This window comes from Cyprinus carpio, chromosome A2, assembly GCF_018340385.1.
Source record: "Cyprinus carpio isolate SPL01 chromosome A2, ASM1834038v1, whole genome shotgun sequence".
In the NCBI taxonomy this organism is placed as follows: domain Eukaryota; kingdom Metazoa; phylum Chordata; class Actinopteri; order Cypriniformes; family Cyprinidae; genus Cyprinus; species Cyprinus carpio.
In genome coordinates this window covers 9,192,617-9,215,742 of record NC_056573.1, presented here as the reverse complement: position 1 = coordinate 9,215,742, position 23,126 = coordinate 9,192,617, and the positions used below count along the sequence as shown (strand labels likewise).

The 23,126-nt window shown below is 38.5% G+C and overlaps 1 protein-coding gene across 13 annotated transcripts in view; it reads right to left on the bottom strand.

Annotated features, from left to right (window-relative positions):
• The window catches only part of LOC109055151 (rho guanine nucleotide exchange factor 4-like), an 82,652-nt gene that overhangs the window by 24,245 nt on the left and 35,281 nt on the right, over positions 1-23,126 (bottom strand). For 7 of the 13 annotated variants that reach the window (XM_042771623.1, XM_042771633.1, XM_042771627.1 and 4 more), the window contains 4 exons: positions 15,311-20,632; positions 13,754-14,074; positions 11,131-11,260; positions 9,925-9,972 (listed from right to left, as the gene is read on the bottom strand). In XM_042771623.1, the coding sequence (XP_042627557.1) occupies positions 9,925-9,972; positions 11,131-11,260; positions 13,754-14,074; positions 15,311-20,632 (5,821 nt within the window). Of the gene's footprint in view, positions 1-8,282; positions 8,753-9,924; positions 9,973-11,130; positions 11,261-13,753; positions 14,075-15,310; positions 20,633-23,126 lie in introns of those variants that run through there. The other 6 variants (XM_042771656.1, XM_042771651.1, XM_042771639.1 and 3 more) reach the window with 6 other exon arrangements.

Sequence of the window (23,126 nt, the reverse complement as noted above, 5' to 3'; positions counted from 1 at the left end):
ATGGTTTATATATGGCTAGATGTATAACAAACAAAATTATGTTAAAAACATGAGATTGGTTTACATATAGTACATTGAATTTACTAGTGATATAATCCTGTTTACTGTGTATTTAAATCACAATAACTATAATTTATGTACTATTACATAAATCATATTCTTGTTTCATATATGTATAACTGACAATATGCATCACATCAAGTTTATTAGTTTATGTTTATACTGTGTAATCCAAATGTTTGGAAATTTTATATGCAATTAACATAAATAATTGTACCTATTAGGACTAAAATGAATGAATTAATTAATTTTTTGAGTGTGTAATGGCTTTATAAGCGCAATTTACATACATAGATTTTATAGATATTAGCACATGGATTAAAATACACAAAAAATTGGTCAAATTTTACTGGTAACTGAAAACATCAATTGAACCAAATTCATCAAAAAGCAATGTTTAGGAGTACACTAGCATATATATGACCTCAAAGCTAACACACATGGATTAAATTCCACAAAACTACAGTTATTGGGAACTGAAAACATTATCAGTTTAGACGATATACTATAATAATACACAAACTATTGAGCATAGACTTGAAACTATTATTAATGGAACCATAAGGGCCATATGAACTATGTTATTCACCACTTCAATGCTCCAATCTTGTTCTTGGATTTTTCTTTTGTACAGTATCTAACTTCCTGTCTTTCCCCACCCTCAGCCTGCAAAACACCAGCCTTTTCCCTCATATGACTTTCTGCAGTTGCTGGCAGACTGATGTCAATGCCACACAAGTCTGGAACAGTAATCTATGTAGACTGCAGATTATTACTAACCCTGAAAACAGGATCAAAAGTTTAATAAATGACCCAAACAGAGGGAGGAGCATCTGGAATCTCTCCATGAACTCACAGAAAATGAAAATATGCCACAATGATTTCACAGCAGTGATGATGTCTCCCTCTATGCAGTGGCTATGAGGGATGGAATTAGGGTAGGAACATGACATCCTGACTTCTACTCTAAAACAGCTACAGTTTTCAGAACTGATATTGATATAATAAGGTAGAATATAGTCATAAAAAGTTGCATTTGAGCTGTCTGCTTCAACAAAGTGTGATCTGTTTGAGAGCCAAGCTGAGGCGTTCACACAATGGGGAGAGTTCCTCCGGTCAGTGCTGCAGTATGTTATTGCCGTGTGGGCCTCAGCTCATTGTGGCTGTGGATGTGGTAGCATCACACTACAGTGCCATTTCACCCACAGACTAAGCAAAATACCTCAAAGAGCGAAGCAACTGAGTCACAGTGGATACTGCAAACAAACACTGTGTATAGTAACAGTGATGACACAAAGCTGGTGTAGTGCAGCCTGATGCCAAAGGAAATCTCTTTACTTAAATTCTTTACGTATAATGCATTATAAAGGTAATGCATTATATTTTTTTCATATACTGTATGTAACCAAAGTTAAAATGCATTATAATATTGAAGTTTTGTTTGTCATGTGTTTTAATGCATTATGCATTCTAAAGGTGTAACAATAAATAAGTATTATAATGTATTAGAAATGTGGTTTCAGTTACTTATCAAACAATGTATTATATGGTGCATTACAAGACATATTAAAACCACTTTCATAATGCATTAAATATAAAGGCTTTAGGTGTTACCAAAATCTATTTTAAATTCCACAATTCACCCCAAAAATAAGGTTTGCTGATATGCGTTATGCTAAAGAGTTATAAGTGGGTTTTACTGTGTTGCTATGTGGTTGCTCAGGTTTTGCTATGTGTTCTTAGTGTGCTCTCCTGTGTTTCTGTGCAGTAGGGTGTCATGGAGGTTGCTATGCAGTTTTTACTAGTGTTCTGAGCAGATTTTTCTGTGTTGCCATGTGGTTGCTAGGGTGTTACAGATGGTTGCTATGCAATTGCTAAATGGGTAGCTATGGCTCGGGTTCCTCCTGCAGCAAAAGTATATGGGATTTTCTCATGATTTATTTCCTGCCAAGTGACAATCATAAGTCTGAATTCTCTGAATTCTTCACCTCTTTTCAACAAGTGACAGGATTTGAAGTATTACTTATGTGAGCAGCACAAATGGCATGATGCAAAGCGATAAATATGGGAAGAACCTTCGTTTTTAAGATGTAGTTCTCATCTGAATATCTATTTAGAGACTTAACACTCATAACAGGTCTTGTCAAACACTATTTATCGCTTCACTTCTCGTCTGTAGCAGAAACCAGAAAAAGACACTGACGTATTTGGAGAAAGGGCATTTTGTGCCTGAAGCAGGGTGTCATCTGTAGAGCTGTTCGGCTGTGGTTTATGTAAAAAGGTGTGAATGAAACACTGTCTTATTGCCGTCAGTTGTGATAGGGCCTGAGGGGCTGAAGACCCCCGTCCCCTCTACGTGTTAACCAGATTAGCAGAGCAATTGTTGGATTATGAAAAGCAAAGGTGTAGTTTACAGCGTCTAATTTGTTTGGTTGAATTAAACGTTGAATGGCATGCCATTCAGATTCTTGAGTAATAATCATTTATGAGGATTAAGCAATAAATGTTCATTTAGAAATGAACTTCAGACTCCTTCTCTATCATTTGACCTGGTGCACACTGGGCGGTCACAAGATTCCGCAATCAAGACAAAATACCCCACAGGGAAAATGCGGACAGCAACACATCTGCTTCTCTTCCAGCATGGAAACTCAAGACTTTAATGAAAGTGCTTTTGAGAAGAACTGAGGCTTTCTATTTCTGGCTCCGAGACAAGTGAGAAGTGGTCGTGCGTTTCACACAAATAATGAAAGCAGAAGAGAAGAGGATTTGCAGAAGCACGATATGTTGATGGCTGGTGGTTGTGACATCCTGTGAGACAATTTCTACTGCTCATTGCCCTTTCTATACCGCATCTATACTTGCAGGTGCTGTTGAGGTGTAAATGCATGAAAACAGACGAAAAGCCACTGATGGTGTTAAATGTGTCAGGGTGCATGCATTGACATGATGCATGCAGAAAGTTGTGACACATATGTTATGGTACATACACTACCATACAAAAGCTTGGCCTCAGCAAGAAAACAGTCTTTTTTTTTCAGGATTCTTGGATTAACAAAGTTCAAAAGAACAGCATGTATTTGAAATTATGGCTGGGCAATATGGCCAACAATATTATCAAGATCAAATTTTTCATACCAGTCGATATTGATAATTATCACAATTAATGTCAAATCTTTATTTCTTAAAAGTTTAAAGGCAGATTTTTGCTCCTAAGTGAAAGTTGTAAAAACCAGATCATTAATTGTGGTTTTAAATTACTCTTTATGGTCAGAACATGACAAACACTTCACATTTTTGAAATCTTTACACTTTTCTAGTTATTTTTTCCTTAAAATAAATATCTTAACAGAAAAAAATCATTTATTAATTTCTAATGAGCGATATTGTTTCAAATCATAAAACAGGTTTGTGTTGCCTGATTTGGATGACGTGTATCTTCAGCAATTTGCAGCGCATGCTGCAATAATAATAATATAATTTTTTTTCTCTTAGAAATGCACATTTGACAGTAGCTTGGGATGCAGATGTAAATTTATGTTCATTATCAAAAACAGTAACACCTGTAAAAATTGTAACAACTTCATTTTTATATCTGGTGAAATTTAATTATTCTACTTTATTTTTATTCAAATTAACCATTGATCTTCCAAAGAAGCATAAATTTAGATCATGATAACCACAGTTAAAACCACATATATAGCACCTCAATGCCATGGTAAAAAATGTAATTATGGTTTCTAGGTATTTGCATAACAGTAGTCTAAATGAAGAGTCTGTTTCCAAAACACGATAAACGGCATTAAAAAAAAAAAAAAAAAATTGAGTTCCCGCCAAAATCAGTATTTTTAATTTTACGCAAAATGCGATATCCGCCGTGTTATTCTGTCATGTTTTCTCCCTATCTTTCCAAACCGTGACAAACGCCAGTCTTCCTTCTCTGCAGAATACGATACATCCGCTCAATTAATCACAGCGCACCATTCCACGCATTGTAAACAAGTAAGATATTAATTTACTTTGTAAACAAGTAAGAAAAGTAAGATATTAATAAGATTAGTATTGACCAAGTTCAGAGGCTGTCATATGTGGATAAACAAACTTACTTTGTTGTGTATTTTCAACTATTTCAATATGAAAAATAACTTTTATATTGATCCAATGGATTTATTGCATTTGGGGGAAAATAATCAGTTTTTATAATAAATCTTTGAAAATCTAAATCTGGATTTGAATTTTTAATGTTATTATAACCTAAAGATGCTATGTGAAAGTTTGAAAGAGTAAATACTGATTTTCATCAGGCCACTTTCTTGGTAAAGAAAACACATTTTTATATTCCATTACTCCTTTTATACATTTAATACATGTCTACATTTATAATATAATAAAATTTGATATGAATATCCCACATTTCTGCCACAATATTAGTGTTACTACAGTAAATCCATGGTAAATGTTGGTGATTTGTAGATTGAATATCCTTCTTACTGTATCTTAGCGCACAGTGTTTTTCTTGTTTGTCAGCACTTTCATCCGGCTTTAAACTAGTTTAGTTTAAACTAGTAAACTATTGTTCTTTGCTGAATTCAAGTGCTTCACACTGGACCTCACAGTGCCGTTTAGTGCTCGTGTGACAGAGACTCATCAGTGAGTAAACGCATCTGCTCTAGATGCGTTTATCAAACTCTTGTCATTTTACCGGGGAAAATTATATGGCGATAATTATCATTATTGTTTTATCGCCCAGCCCTAATTGAAATATATATTTTTTGTAACATTATAAATGTCTTTACTGTCACTTTTGATAAATTTATTGCATATTATACAGGGGTTGGACAAAAAAAATCTTATTATAGGGGTTAATATAATTTGTGTAGACTTTAGTGAAAAGACAAATATTGCAATTCTTCATCTATTTGTCTCTTTGTAATGTATATTACCTATTTATCTTTTTGTTGTCTATATCAGTTTGTCAATCAGTATAAGTTGTGTTCATCAGTGTAGTACAAGCTGTGGGTGAAATGGGTGACTTCCAAAAAGGGCAAATCATGGAAGCCTGTTTAGCAGAAGCGTCTATAACCGAAAATGAATGATAGGGCCCATCAAACACTGAGAAAGATTGTGTCCAAACATAAAGAACTACTGTAGAAAAGTGACCGTAAAACCTCAATATTCACCTTCAAGACCATGATGATTCCTAAAAAAAAATGACCACAGAGAACTTCACAAAGACACATCCATGAAAGAGCTGCAGTTGCTAAACATTGTATCACAGACACCAGTGATAAAATGTGAAAAACATGTGTCATGATCATAAAACCTGGACATTTGGAGCACCAAGATGAACTTCACCATCCGCCTTCTCCAGCTTAATCACCCGACTTGGATATTGTCAACCACCGTGGGCAGTTTTGGAAAGAAAAGTAAGTAGCCAGTTCCTTCCTCCAACATCTCTAAGCAACTGGCAGATGTTCTGACAAACCACATTCGACTGGAGACTATTCAAAGGTTCTTTAAATCTATTCTAAGACGATTGGAAACTGTATTAAAGGCAAATTGTGCAAGACATCTCAGTAATAAAATATTGCCTATTTCCCAGGTGTTCATATTATTTTGTCCAACCCTTTTAAAATAAATGGCACTTGGATTTTATTGTATAATGCACTGACATTAGGCTACGTCCACACGAAGCCAGAACTTTGCCTATACGATATTTTTTCCCCCTCTTCTCAAGAAATATCTGCGTCCACATGAAAACGATGTAGTATACATGCCAGACCAGCATGCAGCGCTGTAATCCAGCCACAGAGATACACCAAAAATGGAGAAGACTTTGATTATGCGCATAAACCTTGCGCACAGTATACAAACGAACATGGAACAATACATTTATTAATCTGTGTTAATGTTAGTTAATAAAAAGACTATCGTTTAGTGTTTGTTCATGTTTTTGTTGCTGTTACATGATGTAGCGGTGTCTGGTGAGATGTGGGCTGATGACATCATTGTTTAAAAAAAAAACAAAAAAAAAACGGATTTGCTATCCACACAAAAACGCAAGGCTGGTTTTTTCAGATTTATCCACTCTGGGACCCGGTTTTAAAAAATATATCCGTTTCACTGTCCCGAAATGCCAGATCCGTGTGGACGAAATGCCTATACGATACCAAATTTGTGTGTATACAGCTAAACCTCGGTGTGGACGGGGCCCAATGTCTAAATACCTTTGAGGTCACTGTATTATAACCAAAAACCTAAAAATACATTTTAGTAGCATGTTTTAATAACATATTTTTTAACTACACATTGTCATATGAACAATCCAAGAGGTCAAATTTTGGCTGGCTAAGAGCCATGTTAGGCCAGCTGATAGATATCTTCACTGCACCATCCTTCTCCACTGACAGGCATATAAAAGTGTAATCCTGACAAATATATGTTTTTTCAAGCATTTAAATTGCATAGATTTCATTTAATTACAGTAGATAATCGACAGAGTGGTGGATCATTTTTGGAGCACTCTTAAAAGTGAACTAGACATGGGACTGTCACAGTCTTCTGTGGTATCCTGGCCTGTGCCAGCTAAGCAAGTCCCATTGAGATGAATAGAAAAGCTAATGGATAGCTTTCTCCAGATACTGTATTACAGTACATACTGTAGACCTCCCAGTCAGTAATTACACTAAAAACCAGTTCTCGTACCCAACACTAGGGTAGAGAGTCTCTCAGTTTAGTGAATGGCCGGTTTACAACTTTTGAATGCAGTGGGTCCAGTCTGACTTGAACCCAAACCATCTCTGTCTGTTTAGAGAAATCAAGGAAGTGCCTTGGGATTCGTGCGTAAACAGTCTATCATTAAACACTTCTAATGTTCAAACTTGCAAACGTTCCATTTCAACACATTTCTCACGTGTCACACCAGTTTTTTGTTCTTCTGATTGTTCTGCGATCAGCTATGGACAGCGTATGAGTGCTGGAATGAGGTCAGCGAACCGTGACGTGGTGACAGCACTGTTTGAAATGTCTGTAGCTATTGCCCCCGGCTCACAGTGCACCATTTATTTCCCTCCACCACAGGAAAAGTCAGATCCCATCTCTCTTAGGACGTAGCAGAAAATGAGAAAAACACCCAAATTGCAGCTGACGTGGGTAGCGGTGGCCGTTTGTGACATCAGTGCTACCTTGGCTGACGGTCATTGGCTTGTCTGTCACCATGCCAACCCTGAGAAAAGATAATGAGACCAAAATACTGCTCAAACTGGCATCTCATCTCATTTCACATCACTCCTTTTGCAGTCTTACTATACAGCCATGGATAGTGCCAGCACAGAGAGAGAGTTGCTCTATTCTTAGAAAGGAAACCTGAAGAATTTGCGTTAATCGATATATCGGCTCAGAGGCAAAAAGGGCAGTGTTGGTTTCCCCTCAAATATTTTTAACACAGCCTGTGCTTTCACTCGCTTCTTCATGCTGTGTTGAATATTATGCAAATATATTTACACAAATGCTGACATGACATGCCACATTGTTTAATATCACACAGGTGTGGAAAAGCTCAGCGCATGCTAATTTTGCACATTAATATCCTGCGAGGGAATAAGTGCAGCTGCTGAATTTAGGAAATGCAGGGAACGAAGGGAAAGCTGTCACCTCACTCCTGAGCAATCCATCTATATCTACAATACATATTGGCTCACTTGATAGAGCCTTCCACAACATTACCACTGAACCAATCACGAGGCAGCAGGAACATAGATCAATAGATGACATCCGTGACAGTAATGCAATAACCTAAGCAGGATGCAGACGGTAAAGAGAGTGGCATCTTCAATCAACAGTAAGACATCTCGATTCTCACATCCCCACCAATCTAGCTCGATTTCCAACTCATGTTGCTTCTGTACATGTAGCATGCAAGTCAACTGGTCAGAAGGCAAACTCCTGTTGCTTTGACACGCTAATTACATGAGCAACAGCTACTCTATGTGTTTACAATTGCATAGAGACAGTGGCTCTTTCAGGTACCTTTTTGCCCATCAAAGGCTCAAGACAATGCCATCACATTGACTGAAAGACTGCAATACAATGAACAAGAGCTGTCACAAGAACCTCACAGAGGCAGAACGACACCCGTTGCATGAGTGTCAACTGCCGTCAAGCTCAAAACGCAGCTCCACGACCACCAAAACATCTGAGCTCCAGAGGTGAGAGAGTCTTACCGTTGGTGGAGTGAAGGCTCTCCAGACTCCAGTAATGGGACATGACCCCTCGCACTGCTCTAACCCCTCCAGCCAGTCCCAGAGCCGGGCTACAGTCTAAGTCAGAGCCAGGTGACTGCTCTGAGCTGCCACCACTGCAGCCACCTCCTGCCAGCGGGACGCCCACCTCACCGGCACTGTGCTGGGTGCGCATGTGGACGCACAGAGAGAGGAAGAAGGGTGGTGTCGCTTCAGCAGGTGTCGGGTCCAAAGCGTGTCTCCGAGGCTTGAGTGTGCAGTGAAGCCTCAGCCTCTCTGTGTCATTCCTCACTCGCACTCCTGATCTTTTACTTTCACTCTTGGATGCACAGCCTGAAAGAGCTCACGGCTCAAAAAAAAACGCCCAGACACACAATCAGCCTTCTCTCTCTCTCATGCGCGTACACGCATACAGTCACAGGCTGGTATCACTGGGGATCCTTTAAGGGGAGGAGGACTCATACGACTCACATGGCTCAATGCGAAACGCTCAGTCTGGCGTTGAAACAGACCACCTTCCCCCTCCCTTCCAGTCCCCCTTGAGCTCCCCTCCTCCACTGTTAGAGCCAAGCTGTTAGTAAACCAAAAAGACAGCGCCTGAGGAGAGCATTAGCGATGTTGAGAGTTGCAAACACCTTCGAAGAATTTAACCCATAATTAGCTGGGATCACACTTATAATCAAAAAAGCCCAAAAATGTACACAATTTACCACAACGGGAGGCCAAGCATGCTTGCGCAGCACGCTGATGCGATACCAAAAAATGTGATTTCCACAGAAATGGTCAGAATCTCTGGAAACTAAGAATAGAAAGGAATGTCATTCAGGATTCTCATCAGACTCAAACTTGAGAATCTTGACTTGTGAACCTTTGCAACTGTGACTACACTTTACATAACATGGGACCTCAGATACAACTCAGTGGAACATTCCTCACATTCTTGTATATGACAGGTCAGACCTCCCACTGGTTTAGATCAGGGTTTTAGAACTGCCATGTTAAGGTTTAGAAAAAAAAAAAAAAAACAGTGCAAAAAAATAGGAAAATATTAATAATAATAATTTCATATATTACCCTGAGAAAACAGTGCAATAATAATAATTATTACTTATGTATTTACTTTATGTATTTTATAGGAAGAGATTCTCTCACAATTATTATTATTATTATTATTATTATTACAATTATTATTGTTATTCATAGTAGTAGCAGTAAAATTTTACTATTATTAAGTATTTTCATGATTATATTTATTATTATTTAAACATTTTTAATATATATATATAGAGAGAAAATACTGACAAAAACATTATAAATATCGACAACAACAATAATAACATGCATGGTAACTATTTGTCTCTTATAAATATAGAGTATTTATAAGAGAAGTAAATACATAGCTGTATTTATAGAAAGAGGCTCTCTTTCAAGGGATCTTCATATTTGAAGATTAAAATATGACATCAAAACCCCTAGTTTAAAATCACACACACACTTAAAAAGCCAATTGGACTATTAGCTGTCACAAATGCAAACAGGCCAAACAAGCAGGTGTGAACGTCCCTTCAATATTTCACTCCGACATTGTCCAGCGCGTATTGTGATTCAGAAGGAGTAAACTCACCCAGAGGGGCGACCTGTGCCTCTTGTGCTGGTGTGCTGAGATTAGATTCTGTGGAGAGTAGCATGTATCTGTGTTAGTTTCACCCATGAACAACTCAAACTACAAACTAAGACTCGAGTTTTACATTAGCATAACCGCAATAGGAATGCTGCATTGGCTTGTCATGCAGCATAGGAAAAGGTCGTAGAGTGGGCATGATGTCAGCAAGGGGCAAAATCAGGTCATTGTGTCTTTCTCCTCTCCTCATATTCATATTACATAAGGCAAGGGATTTACAGAGGTCTTACAAAATATAGAGCATGCCACAGCAATAAGACATCAATAGTGGGAGGAAAATTGTACATAGAACAACAGTAAAAAAAAAAGATCAAGAAGTCTCAGTTCAGATTAGAGATTCAAGAGAAAAAAATTCACAATTTTTATATATAACTCAGATTTAGTCAGGGTTTTATGTTGATTATAGAAACATAATGCTCATAACAGCAGGCAAACAAAACAGCCAACTCAAGGTCAGCCAAAGCCCATTTCATAGTAGCTTACAATCAAAGGCTACACTTCTACTGAGACACTCACCTCGATTTCCTAAATGAAAGTCTCCTTTTTAACGTGAGTGTCTGTAAGGGTGACTGTTATTAACCCATGCCAGGTCTACCTCTACGCTCAGAGAGTGAGCGAGAGAAGGCCTGGCACCAGTGAGTGGGTGAGAAATAATCAGCAGGATTGTTTGGCAGAAAGAGAGAGGATCAGCACTGGGGGCCTCTGAGCTCCACGCTCCATGCATTACCGCACAAAGACAGCCTCTGTGCTCCCGCACAACTGAATAAAGCTTCTTTTTAAGAAATTGCACGTTGTAGGTGGAATTCATCACTTATCACAGATGCATTGTTTGTTTGCGGCTACAGCTGGGCAAAGACCACCTCAGGTTTATGTCCAGGTATCTCAACACAAATGGGTTAGTGTTTGATGATGAAAGACTATAAATTTACATCAAAGACATCTGTGAGTCTCTGGGCTCCAACTGTCACAAACAGAACTATAAATAACTGGCAGAGGGTTAACAAAGGTTGCAGAATGAAGGAAACCATTGCCCCCTGGAGGACACTAAAGTTCATCCAGACTTAAAGGAAAGATTTAGGAAGTCAATATACTTTGTACTATAATAAAAGGTTGTAGTGCAGTGTAGCTTTAAATACCAATGTTCCATACCTGAAAATGACGCTCGGTGAGGCCAGCCTAAAAAGTCCAGTCCAACAGGTGTGCTCTGGGAAAAAAAGTGGTCTTTGAGAGGAACAGAGGGGAACTGCTCTGGAGAAGTGAAGTAAAGTCTAGCACGCACCTATGAATTCAAACATACCTGAAAAACAATAATGACGCTACAAATTTACTATTTACTACATGTATATATATGGTGTATTAGTGCTGTCCATGAACCGCATAAAAAAGTCATAATATATGTGTGGTGTTCTGTGTATATTTATTATGTATCCATACATACAGGTGTGTTCATTATTTTCTGTAATGAAAAAAATTAAACTTTCATATATTTTAGATTCCATTGCACCACCAACTGAAAAGTGGTCTTTGAGAGGATACATTGGATATGTTTCGTGTCAGTATTTTTAAATCAACATCACTACATACAGGGAACCCATAAGGTCAAAAACTTTCAATATTCCTGCTCAAAAAAAATTAGCAGATTTCATCAGACCAATAAAAGAAAAGTGGGTTTTAATACAAAAAAAGTCAACCTTCAAAATAATTATGTTCAGTTATGCACTCAATACTTGGTCGGGAATCCTTTTGCAGAAAGGACTGCTTCAATGCGGCGTGTGGAATGAGGCAATCAGCTGTGCAATTGCTGAGGTGTTATGGAGGCCCAGGATGCTTCGATAGCGGCCTTAAGCTCATCCAGAGTGTTGGGTCTTGCGTCTCTCAACTTTCTTTCACAATATCCCACAGATTCTCTATGGGGTTCAGGTCAGGAGAGTTGGCAGGCCAATTGAGCACAGTAATACCACAGTAATACCATGGTCAGTAAACCATTTACCAGTGGTTTTGGCACTGTGAGCAGGTGCCAGGTCGTGCTGAAAAACGAAATCTTCTATAAAGCTTTTCAGCAGATGGAAGCATGAAGTGCTCCAAAATCTCCTGATAGCTAGCTGCATTGACCCTATTGATAAAAACACAGTGGACCAACACCAGCAGCTGACATGGCACCCCCAGACCATCACGTTACTGTGGGTACTTGACACTGGACTTCAGGCATTTTGGCATTTCCTTCTCCCCAGTCTTCCTCCAGACTCTGGGCACCTTGATTTCCGAATGACATGCAAAATTTGCTTTCACCCGAAAAAAGTACTTTGGACCACTGAGCAAACAGTCCAGTGCTGCTTCTCTGTAGCCCAGGTCAGGCGCTTCTGCCGCTGTTTTGGTTCAAAGCACACGCCTGTGCACGGTGGCTCTGGATGTTTCTACTCCAGACTCAGTCCACTGTTCCGCAGGTCCCCAAAGGTCTGGAATCGGTCCTTCTCCACAATCTTCCTCAGGGTCCGGTACCTCTTCTCGTGCGTTTTTTGCCACACTTTTTCCTTCCCACAGACTTCCCACTGAGGTGCCTTGAACAGCACTCTGGGAACAGCCTATTCGTTCAGAAATTTCTTTCTGTGTCTTACCCTCGCGCTTGAGGGTGTCAATGATGGCCTTCTGGGTTAACCCTCTTACCCATGATTGCGGTTTTGAGTAATGAACCAGGCTGGGAGATTTTAAAAGCCTCAGGAATCTTTTGCAGGTGTTTAGTTTAATTAGTTGATTCAGATGATTAGGTTAATAGCTCGTTTAGAGAACCTTTCATGATATGCTATTTTTTGAGATAGGAATTTTGGGGTTTTCATGAGCTGTATGCCAAAATCATCAGTATTAAAACAATATCAAAGACCTGAAAATATTTCAGTTGGTGTGCAATGAATCTAAAATATATGAAAGTTTAATTTTTATCATTACATTATGGAAAATAATGAACTTTTATCCAATATGCTAATTTTTTGAGAAGGACCTGTATATATTTTGAAAATATTTACATGTATTTACGTCTATTTATATTCATATAATTTATATTATAAATATATTTAATATATAAACATGTTTTTCTGAAATATATACTTATGTATGTGTGTGTATTTATATATACATAATAAATATACACAGCACACATACATATATTATGCAAACAAAAACTTTTATTTTGGATGTTATTATTCGCGATTAATCGTTTGACAGTACTTATATATATATATATATATATATATATATATATATATATATATATATATATAAAATGAAAAGTACCAACATTACAGTTAAAAACAGTGTATATTATATTATTATCTTTAATGATAAATAAAAATTTAATAATTCATTTAATAAAATAATTATCTGTATATCTATATTTATTTATAATGAAAAGCACTGAGAAACGAGCGTTAAAAATTTAAAAAAAAAAAATAAAAAAAATTAAAATCATAATAAAAATTAAAAATAATATTTAATATATGTACCATAAAAACTGTGTAAAATAATAATTTTAAATAATTTCAATTCATATGCTCATTTGAGATTTCTGACAGACATCGAAAATAGTGAAAATGTACGAACAGATTTTTGTGCATTCAGGCAAATTACAAGAAACGGAAAAGAAATTGGAAATCCTAAGGGTACTACAAGGGAATGACTCTAGGAGAACAAAACAGGAAGAAAGCAGAAGAGGAGAAGGAAAGGTGCAGTGGGAGATGCTGATGGTTGGGTTGTTCTCCCTTTTTGATGAGTTCCTTACTTTCTCGTGCTTCTGAGATGTTGGTGTGCTAAGCTGACGCAAACTTTGCGTGTTAACCTTCTTTTTACAGATGTTCTCCACATCAGTCAATGTTTCATATGAGCATGAGCGCCGACGTGTTTCGTGCACATTGTTCTTCCTCTCCAGGTCAAGCGCCACCTCTCTGATGCCCTGAAGAGACACGGTCCAACCGTAGAGGTCTGAGATGGGTCTAGGTGCAGCTTTACCCTGCTCTCTGGACTTCACCCGAAGCACACATGCACTTCCTTGTTGTCTTCTCTCTTCTGACTGGATGGCTGGCTCAGTACTGTGCTGTACATGCTTTGAGTGCAAATTTAGGTGGTTATTGTACAGTACATGTACATGTCTTTTGATGGATGTCATATGTTAACTTTTGGTAATGTTTGGTAACTATTAGCGAGATATTTACACCGCACTTTATTTTTTATACTTTTCTAGTTAAAATCATTAAACTGATAGAAAAATATCTCTAATGTATGTGTATTTTGTATGCACTGGCAGATTAATGTATTACTGTTCAAATGTTTGGGGTCAGTAATATTTTTAGTAAAGAAATTAGTTATTTTATTCAGCTAAGATGCATTAAATTGATACAAACATTAAATTTAATAAAAAAAATTAAATGTTACTATTTATATTTCATATAAATAATGTTTTTTATCTTTTTTTCTCCCAGAAAAAAAATGTATCACTGTTTCCACAAAAATATGAAGCAGCACAACTGTTTTCAACACTGATAATAATAAGAACTGTTCCTTGAGCACCAAATCAGTATATTAGAATGATTTCTGAAGGATCATGTGACACTGAAGGTGGAGCTTTGCCATCACAGTAATAAATGACATTTTAAGATATCTTAAAATACAAAAGTTTTAAATTGTAATTTTAAACTGTAATGATATTTACTTATTATAATTATAAGATTTCACTGCTTTTACTGTATTTTATTCAAATAAATGCAGTCTTTGTAAACATAAGATGTTTCTTTCAAAAAATGTTAATGGTTTCTTTCATTAAAAAAATCTTACTGACCCCAAAAAAAATCAATCCACAATACTCTTATATTCGATAAACAATCTATGAAAACAAACTTTAGAATCTTTTATAGTGTTGCTTCAAGTGAAAAAAAAAAAAATGTTTGCAGTGTAGGCCACAGTTTTTGAAAGGGTTCTCTACATTATTTTGCCATAGATTTATAGACAATGTGATCGTAAATGTTCCTTGTTAGCCACTAGATGGCACTATTTTTGAGAAGTGCACACGTTTCTCTGAAAGCTCTTTAGTATTGTGACTTAAACATGTAATACACCTTGTAATTTCCTGACTGAGTCCAGAAAGCAGGAATGTATTTCCAAAAAACACCATAACTATCCACTTTTGCTTTCACATATGAATTTTAAATAAAGTAGAATTACTGAACAGCAAGGCTAAATATACAAAGTGAGCGAATCACATAGCAATCCTGTTCAAAATGTTCAAAGGACACATCTAACATCAATCCTAATATCATAACCTTCATAACTGCCTTTGACTCACCTCTGGTTTGTTGATCAGGGATGCTGAATTCAGGCTATTTTGAGACTGGCTGTCTGAACTGCTGTCCTCTAGTAAGCACTCAGAATCAAAAGAGTGGGCTGTAGTGAGTTGTGCTGTCCTTGGCTTCAGAGACATTGGTCTCAGAGGTGGATCGGAGAGACCGTCAGTGCTCACTCCCTGACCGAGCAAGCAGAGAGAAGATGCAACGGATCTCGAGGGGTAACGGAAGCTCCTCTGGTGTGTCCAGCCCAGACCAGGACTGTGAGGTTTGGGGCTCATGGGCCTCGTCGGAGTATCAGTGGTCTCAAAACAGCTTAGTGATCTGGTCCAGGTAGGTGACATCTGGTTTGCGAGCGCAAAAATAGTTGGGTGTACAGGTGATTGCGACCTATCCTCAATACTGGCCTCAAAGCCATCTACCGAGACCTCAGAATCTGAGTAAGGGGCACAAGGCAGCTCGCCACCTTCCAGACATTTACTATCTTCAGACTGAGGTCCAGATTTCAAACTCTGTGAATCAGAATGGCACGTGTTCCTCAAACTCTTTTGAGAAGCTGGTGAGCTGTTAAGTCTGGACCTGTTCTGAGGAGCACCGAAGGCACAATCAATATGGCTCTGATGTATGGGCTTGTCACAAGTCGTCCCAGGAACCGACAGAGTTCTTTTGTAAAGTTCTGCTTCCTTAGAGCGTTTCATCTTCCTCCAGGACTGCTTGGTTTTTACCGCCTCGTTCTCTGACTGTGAAATCTGCTCCTGGTTGTCCCTCTCAGGATATCTGGACTCAAACAGGCTAGACAGAGATTTGTGAGCTATTGCGAGCTTCATGCGTAAGTTTAAATTGTCGGTACTTTTGCTTCTTTTTTGTTGCAGTCCCTCTGTCGTTGGGGAAGCTCTTGATTTCAGTTCATCTCCATCTTTGTGCTGTTGCTGGTGATACAAATTTTGACATTGTGCATTTTTCTCTCTATTGTGCAAGTTTAAAGAAAAAGCTTTTTCAAAAATATCATCATTTGAGTGGTCAACAAGTTTTGTAATGTCTGTAAGATGATCTGTACTGTGAGAAATAGGGGTCTTGTACAGTGAAGGGTTGGATTTGTTACTTGTGGGTGACCTATTGTACTTCACCTCATTCCGTTCATCTCCATCCTCGTTGGAGTCCTTCATTTCTGGATCAACCTTGTTATTGCCTTTGTGTTCCCATTTGATCTTGCGGAACGAGGGGATTCGAGAAAAAACAGAAAACACAGTGCCCTTCCCTGATTGGGTTTTCTTATTTCTTGCAGAACCAAGGCGACTCGATGATGACTGAGTGCTGTCCTCCATCTCTTCGCTGTTAGTACTGGAGTCAAGGTCTTGTGACACAAAGCTGGAAACACTATAACCATCACTGCTATCAAATCCATTTGATAAAGAGTTCATTGTTTCTCCAGCATCTGGTTCATTCATGACAGTGGCTACATTAGCTTTTGTACACATGGCAGAAACGTCCGCATGTGGGCGGGTTGTGATGTAATCACAAGAGCTCCATTCCTCATTGAATCCAACTTCTGATAATGGACTTCCTCTCTGTTGCTCCTCCAGTCCGTTTTCAGTCACAAATGAGCTTTCTGGTGAACGGTCCAACTCCAAAATGGCCTCTAAATTAGTGATGGGTAAAATACGGCAACATGTAACAAATGCGTCCTTGATCTCTGAGTTTTGCAGTTGCAAAGATTGCTTACAAAGATCAGAAGTTTCATATACTGAATCAGTGCTTTCAGCAGAGTTTGCCTTGAAGGTTTCAAGCTTTCTTTCCATATTTTCTAATGCATAAATATCATCAACCTTAAGAGAGCAACCAACCAGTGGTAATATGCTTTTCTCTTGGACGAGCTCTGGATGTTTGTGTGCAAGCAAATGGCCAATATGCGAAAATTCACAGTTTGTAGAGTCTGCATTAACCTCTCCATGTGTGCTGTAATGGTCATCTGTGTGTGAGGGACTCAAGGATTGCAACACTGCAGTTCTGCTTTGACTGATGCCGTCTGTGCCCTTGAGCTGAAATCCTCCTGCTGTCTGCTCTCCCTCCATTACAGACAAATGTAGCTGGCAATACTTTCCACCACAGTAATCACAGAGCTGTTTTAATATAACATTTCTATGGCTGCTACATTCATTGAATTCAGAAGGTTTAGCAACATTATCTTCGCCATTCATTGCAGTCCTCATTTCAGGTGCTTTAAAGGGTGTGGCCTGACTAGCAGGGGTGCTACAAGAGTCACTTTCTTTGAAATCACCAACTTTTGAGACTAAAGAGTCAGCATTGCTGGTAATCCTGCTGTATTTTTGCAAAGAATTGGGCAAAGAGATCTGTTCACCTGAGGCACACTCTTCTAAAGTAATGGCTTTAATATTATTATTTGTGTCTGAGCTGTATTCATTGTTTCTACTGTTCAGCTGGGAATAATCAAAAGGAGACTGAGCATTTGTGAAAGGATCAGTACATGCACTAGACCAAATATCAATATCCGGCTCAATTGTTTCAACTGACTCATTTTGCCTTGCTTGTTTGTCAGATAGGGTGTTGGGTCGGTGAAATTGTTTGGAGGTCTCTGTATATCCTATAACGCAGTGTGCTACTTGTTTGCAGTTCATACGAAGGCCATCACTGAGCTCAAAGCAATCATCTGTGGGGCTGACTTGAGATTTGTCATACGAAATCTCAGACAGACCAGCCAGAGATTCGACAGGACTGTCTACAGGACACCCATCAGCTTCAGCTGTCTTCTTGTCAGGACACGTAACACTCAGTGACTTGGGCCTAGTGTATTCGATGCATCCCAAACTATCAGAGTAAATTACTGACTGCTCTATTGAGGGAACTATTATACATTCTTTCTGGTTCCCTTTAACAATGTGATGTGTTTTGCTATCTTTCAGTATTCCTTCGAAAACGTCACCATCATTGGTATCAAAAGTTTTAGTGCTAACATAAACTTGTGCTTCAGTGAATTCACTCTGTGTGTTACAATTAATTCTACTAGGGCACTGATGGGTTTCATAAAAATCTGCCTCAGGCTCATGGTCCCGTGAATAAGTTTGCCCACTGTCCTCTAAACAACGACTGTCCATGTGATAACTAGTAACTGAGTAATCTTTTTTTCTGTGCATTTGACATACGGGGTAACCGTAATGAGGTCTGGCCTGCAGATCTGACTGTTCTGAGGTCCATTCATTGATCACACGCTGATGCAGTGAATCTGACACTCCAGCAGAAGTTGCATTAGGCACATCTGAGAAAGCTCTCTCAGCTGCAAAACATTCACCTTCAGAAACAATGGGTAGGGTGCCATTTAAGGCCTGTTTTTTGAAATTTAGACTGTTATTCTTTTCAAAGTTCAAATCGAGTTCTTTGTCAGTATCCTTTGATGAAAGCCCTCCAGAAGTTTTCAAGGATTGATTGACTTCACAATCCATGTAAACATCCATGCAGTCTTGGCCCGACTCGGTCACAGTCCACTGGGTGTTCGTTGAATTTGCTGTAATGAAATCAACTTGTAATTGTGTGTCTTCTACTGAAGACTGTGATTGGCTGTGTTCCATTGAAGTTTGTGATTGGCTGTGCCCTATGGAGTTCTGTGATTGGTTTTGTGTAGCTAAATCCTGTGATTTCCTGTGATGTACGGAATCCTGTGATTGGCTACATTCTACTGAATTCTGTAATTGCCTATGTTCTGTTGAAATATGTGGTTGACTGTGTTCTAATGAGTCCTGTGATTGTCTGTGTTCCACTGAATCTTGTGATTGGCTCCACTCTACAGAATTATTTGACTGGCTGTGTTCTACTGGGTCTTGTGATTGACTGTGTTCTACTGAATTCTGTAATTGGCTGCAATCTACAGAATCCTGTAATTGGGTGTGTTCTACTGGGGTCTGTGACAGACTATGTTCTACTGGGTCCTGTGATTGGCTGTGCTCTACTGAATTCTGTGATTGGCTACATTCTACAGAATGCTGAGACTGGCTGTGTTCTTCTGAGTCCCATAACTGCCTGTGTTCTACTGAATTCTGTGATTGACTGCATTCTACGGAATCCTGTGATTGGGTGTGTTCTACTGGATCCTGTGATTGGCTGTGCTCTACTGAATTCTGTGATTGGCTACATTCTACAGAATCCTGTGATTGCCTATGTTCTACTGATTCTTGTGATTGCCTATGTTCTACTGATTCTTGTGATTGGCTGTGTTCTGCTGAGTCTTGTAATTTGCTGTGCTCTGCTAAATTCTGTGATTGGCTGCATTCTACAGAATGCTGTGATTGGTTATGTTCTGCTGAGGCCTGTGATTTGCTGTGCTCTACTGAGGGCTGTGAATGGCTGTGTTTTGTTGGCTCCTCAACCTTCTGTTCAATAGGCTTCTCAACTGATACAGACTCATATACAAAAAGATGACGTGATACAGATAAACTGATCTTATTTTCATCAACACCCAGCACATGACATTCGGCATCTTTACTATTTGCAACAGATGCATTAGAAATCAACTGTATTTCAGTGTTACTACTGTCAATATCGTTTTGCTGTAACTGTTTTTCACTTGAGGTTAGGAACTGTATTTGCGGCTCATTGTGTCCTGACTGAGTATTCATAATATTTTTGTTAATTTGTGATTTTTCCTCAAAGGTGTCAGCAAACTGAAACTTGGCTCCATCACCATCTGTTAAGGTCAATAATGAGTCATTAGTACATGGCTCAGTGAGTGTTTGTGGTTCCACAGAGTTCTCTAATGCCAGTAGAGGTGTTACTACATAGGATTGACCATTCCTTGAAGAAGAATCAACTTCAGGTTCCGCTGGAAAATTGCTGAAAACCTCCTCACATTCCAGAGCACCCTTAGCTTTAGACATTCCAGTGCCATCAACTCCCATGTCCATCGTCCCCATATTTCCAGTCTGTATTTGCAATTGCTCTCTATCCACAGTTCTACAGAGACTGTCAGCATGATTGACAAAAGGATGCTGTTTCGATGAAGAGGGATCTCTCCCTCTAATCAAAGGTGATGGTGTGATAAATGGAGAGTGTGAGTCCAGATGACCCACAGAGCAAGATCCAACCTCATAGCTGAGCGGTGTCCTGCAGCAGTCCTTAGTTTCATGACTCGATTCAGAGAAAGTGTCACTGGGCCACGACTGTGTGTCAAAATATTCCTCTTTTGTGTCCTGTACTGCTTCAGGAACTGGCTCACACCATTCCTGATGGTCCTGTTGCTCTCCATGCTCCTCCAGCGGAGACTCCCCATCATCCAGACAGGCTGTCTCACTCCCAGAGTCCTCTAAAGCTGGGGCCTAGGAGGACAAAGAGAATGTGTGGGTTATTTTGCTGTTCTTAACAAAAGGGACTTTATTTTTCTCAAAGTAAACAGTTTAGAAGTGACATCAGTGAGGCAAATCAAAATAAGAATTGAACAATTTGTTGAGTCTTTTTTTTGTCTGCAATCAATTTAACTCTAAAGAGGAACATATGTTTGTGAAGTTACCCACAGAGGTATGATAATCATTCAATTACTCTTAAATTCTTTCCCCTCACAACTGGAACTAATGTGTCAACCAGTCCTGATTTATGCAGCTAAATCAAAGCTCTTTAGGAAGCATTTGCTTATATGAAGCATCTGATCCATTAGCTCATTTTTTCAATCGAATTGTTTCCCATAAACAAAATTGTACATGATGATGAACAGATGCAGACGTAATGAACACAAAAGAGCATAACAGATTGTACAAGTCATTAACATCATACTAGCACAAACAACAGGGGAACAAAAAATTACAACTGACGAAAAAAGAAGCTAATAAAAGTAATTGACAGCAATACAACAGATTGCATATACCAGGGGTCAGCAACCTACGGCATGTGTGCCAACAGTGACACGCAGAGGGATAATGCTGGCATGCCAGCAATAGGGAAAACTGCATACTGACCTGTTTTTATACAGTCTATGATACTGACGTACATTTTGAGGTAATAACGTTTCATAGTCACACAGCCTGTTAGGAGCTATAAATACTATTAAAGTGTGAGAATTAACTTGCGCTAGTCTATGGATGCGCGCGTGACCGTTGCACATACTAGGCACTTCAGTTCAAAACCTCAGCGGTCAAACAGGGCTCGTCAAAGTCAAAATGACTGAGATGGCCAATCAAATTAAAGTAGGTGGGGTTTACTGTTGACAGAAGCAAGAGCTTGAGGCGTCAGTTTGACGTAAAAGAAAGCGAGGTAAGATGACGCTGCAAATCATTTAATATTAGTCCACTTTTAACGAGACGTTTTACGATAGAAATGTTAAATGACCGACAGCTATATCCAGTGATGCAAACTAACGTTACTCGATTTTTTTTTTTTGAAGCAGCGAATTAATATAGAACGGTGATTAAACTGAATGGTTTTAATGCATTGGCCTTGTCACACACACGCACACACATACAGTGGGGTTCAGTATTGTCACACTGTATATCTTTACGAAACTTTAAAAACAATCTATGAAAATTGCATGAAAATCAAATAGCTAGGCTTATTGTTTTTATCATATCATGGATTGGCACAGTGGTTAACCAGAAAAATTAAAAATGGCACATCATGCTAAAAAGTAGCCGACTCCTGGCATATAATATAAGTAATACCATATATAACAATCTATGGAGAAAAAAGAATTTGTAGCCAGATAGTGGGGTTACAAAAATCTACCTGTAGGGACTAACCGGACCATACTTAACAGGAAAAAATCTGACCCCATGAGGTCCACTCATAGTCAGTAGGCTGTGCAAAGGGATGGGAACTTGCACAAGAGCAGACATTTGCGCTGTCATCCAGCTTAGGGCAAATATACAAACAATCCCCTAAGTAGACCACCAGCCAACCTGCTGTTCGCAATGCAGTTTTTTTCCAGCACATTCCACAATCCCTTCTTATCAGCCTCATAATCCACTGGTCTGTATACCAGTAACTAACCATGTCTCCAATCTAGTGAACTCAAAAGATTGTAAAAGCAAAGTCAGTCTGCTAATGAAAAAGATGAAAACCCCCTATCATACCATGCTTGTACTTAATAATGGAGGTAAACATCTTCAGGTAATCCAGACAGGTCAAGCTACTCCAAACCCTTCAGGTTAAATTAGGGAGGACATTAAGAAGAATGGCTTTAAGTACAGCAGGTAACGAAGAGGGCCAAATACTTCTGCATAGTCTTTGTCAATGTAAACAATGCATGAATCTAATGCTCGACAGAATACAACTAATTTTATAGATTTATAAATATATATATTTCTTTCCTGCGTGATGCTGTTTTCTCATTTTAGAGATGTAAACAAACTCCCTAATGTTTGTTCAATATCCTATTAACTAAACATATTTTTTACTTGTTTAACAGTGTTAATCAGTTTATCAGTGTCAAAACTATGACAGAGCACATAGTGGTACAGCATAAGCCAAGAGTAAAACCTGTCCATATTGGCCTCAGCCAACAACACGTAATCTGACCCTATTCAGGAACCAGAGCTTGTTTTGCCAAATTGATTACAGTTGAGTTCCCTAAATGGCTTAACATCTTAACACTACATCATATGCTGGGCAGGAGAATGGGAGGATTGGGTTTGTGTTAAAGTGTGAATATACAATATATATGGTAAGTGTATAATATAAAAATAGATAGACAGAGACAAAAAAAAAAAAGCACACGTGATTGTGCACACAGGACTGCTACTGAACATTAAAGGCACTTGACACGCTACATGATGACATGATGATATATTTATTCACAGGATATTCACAGTCCTTCAGCTTGGT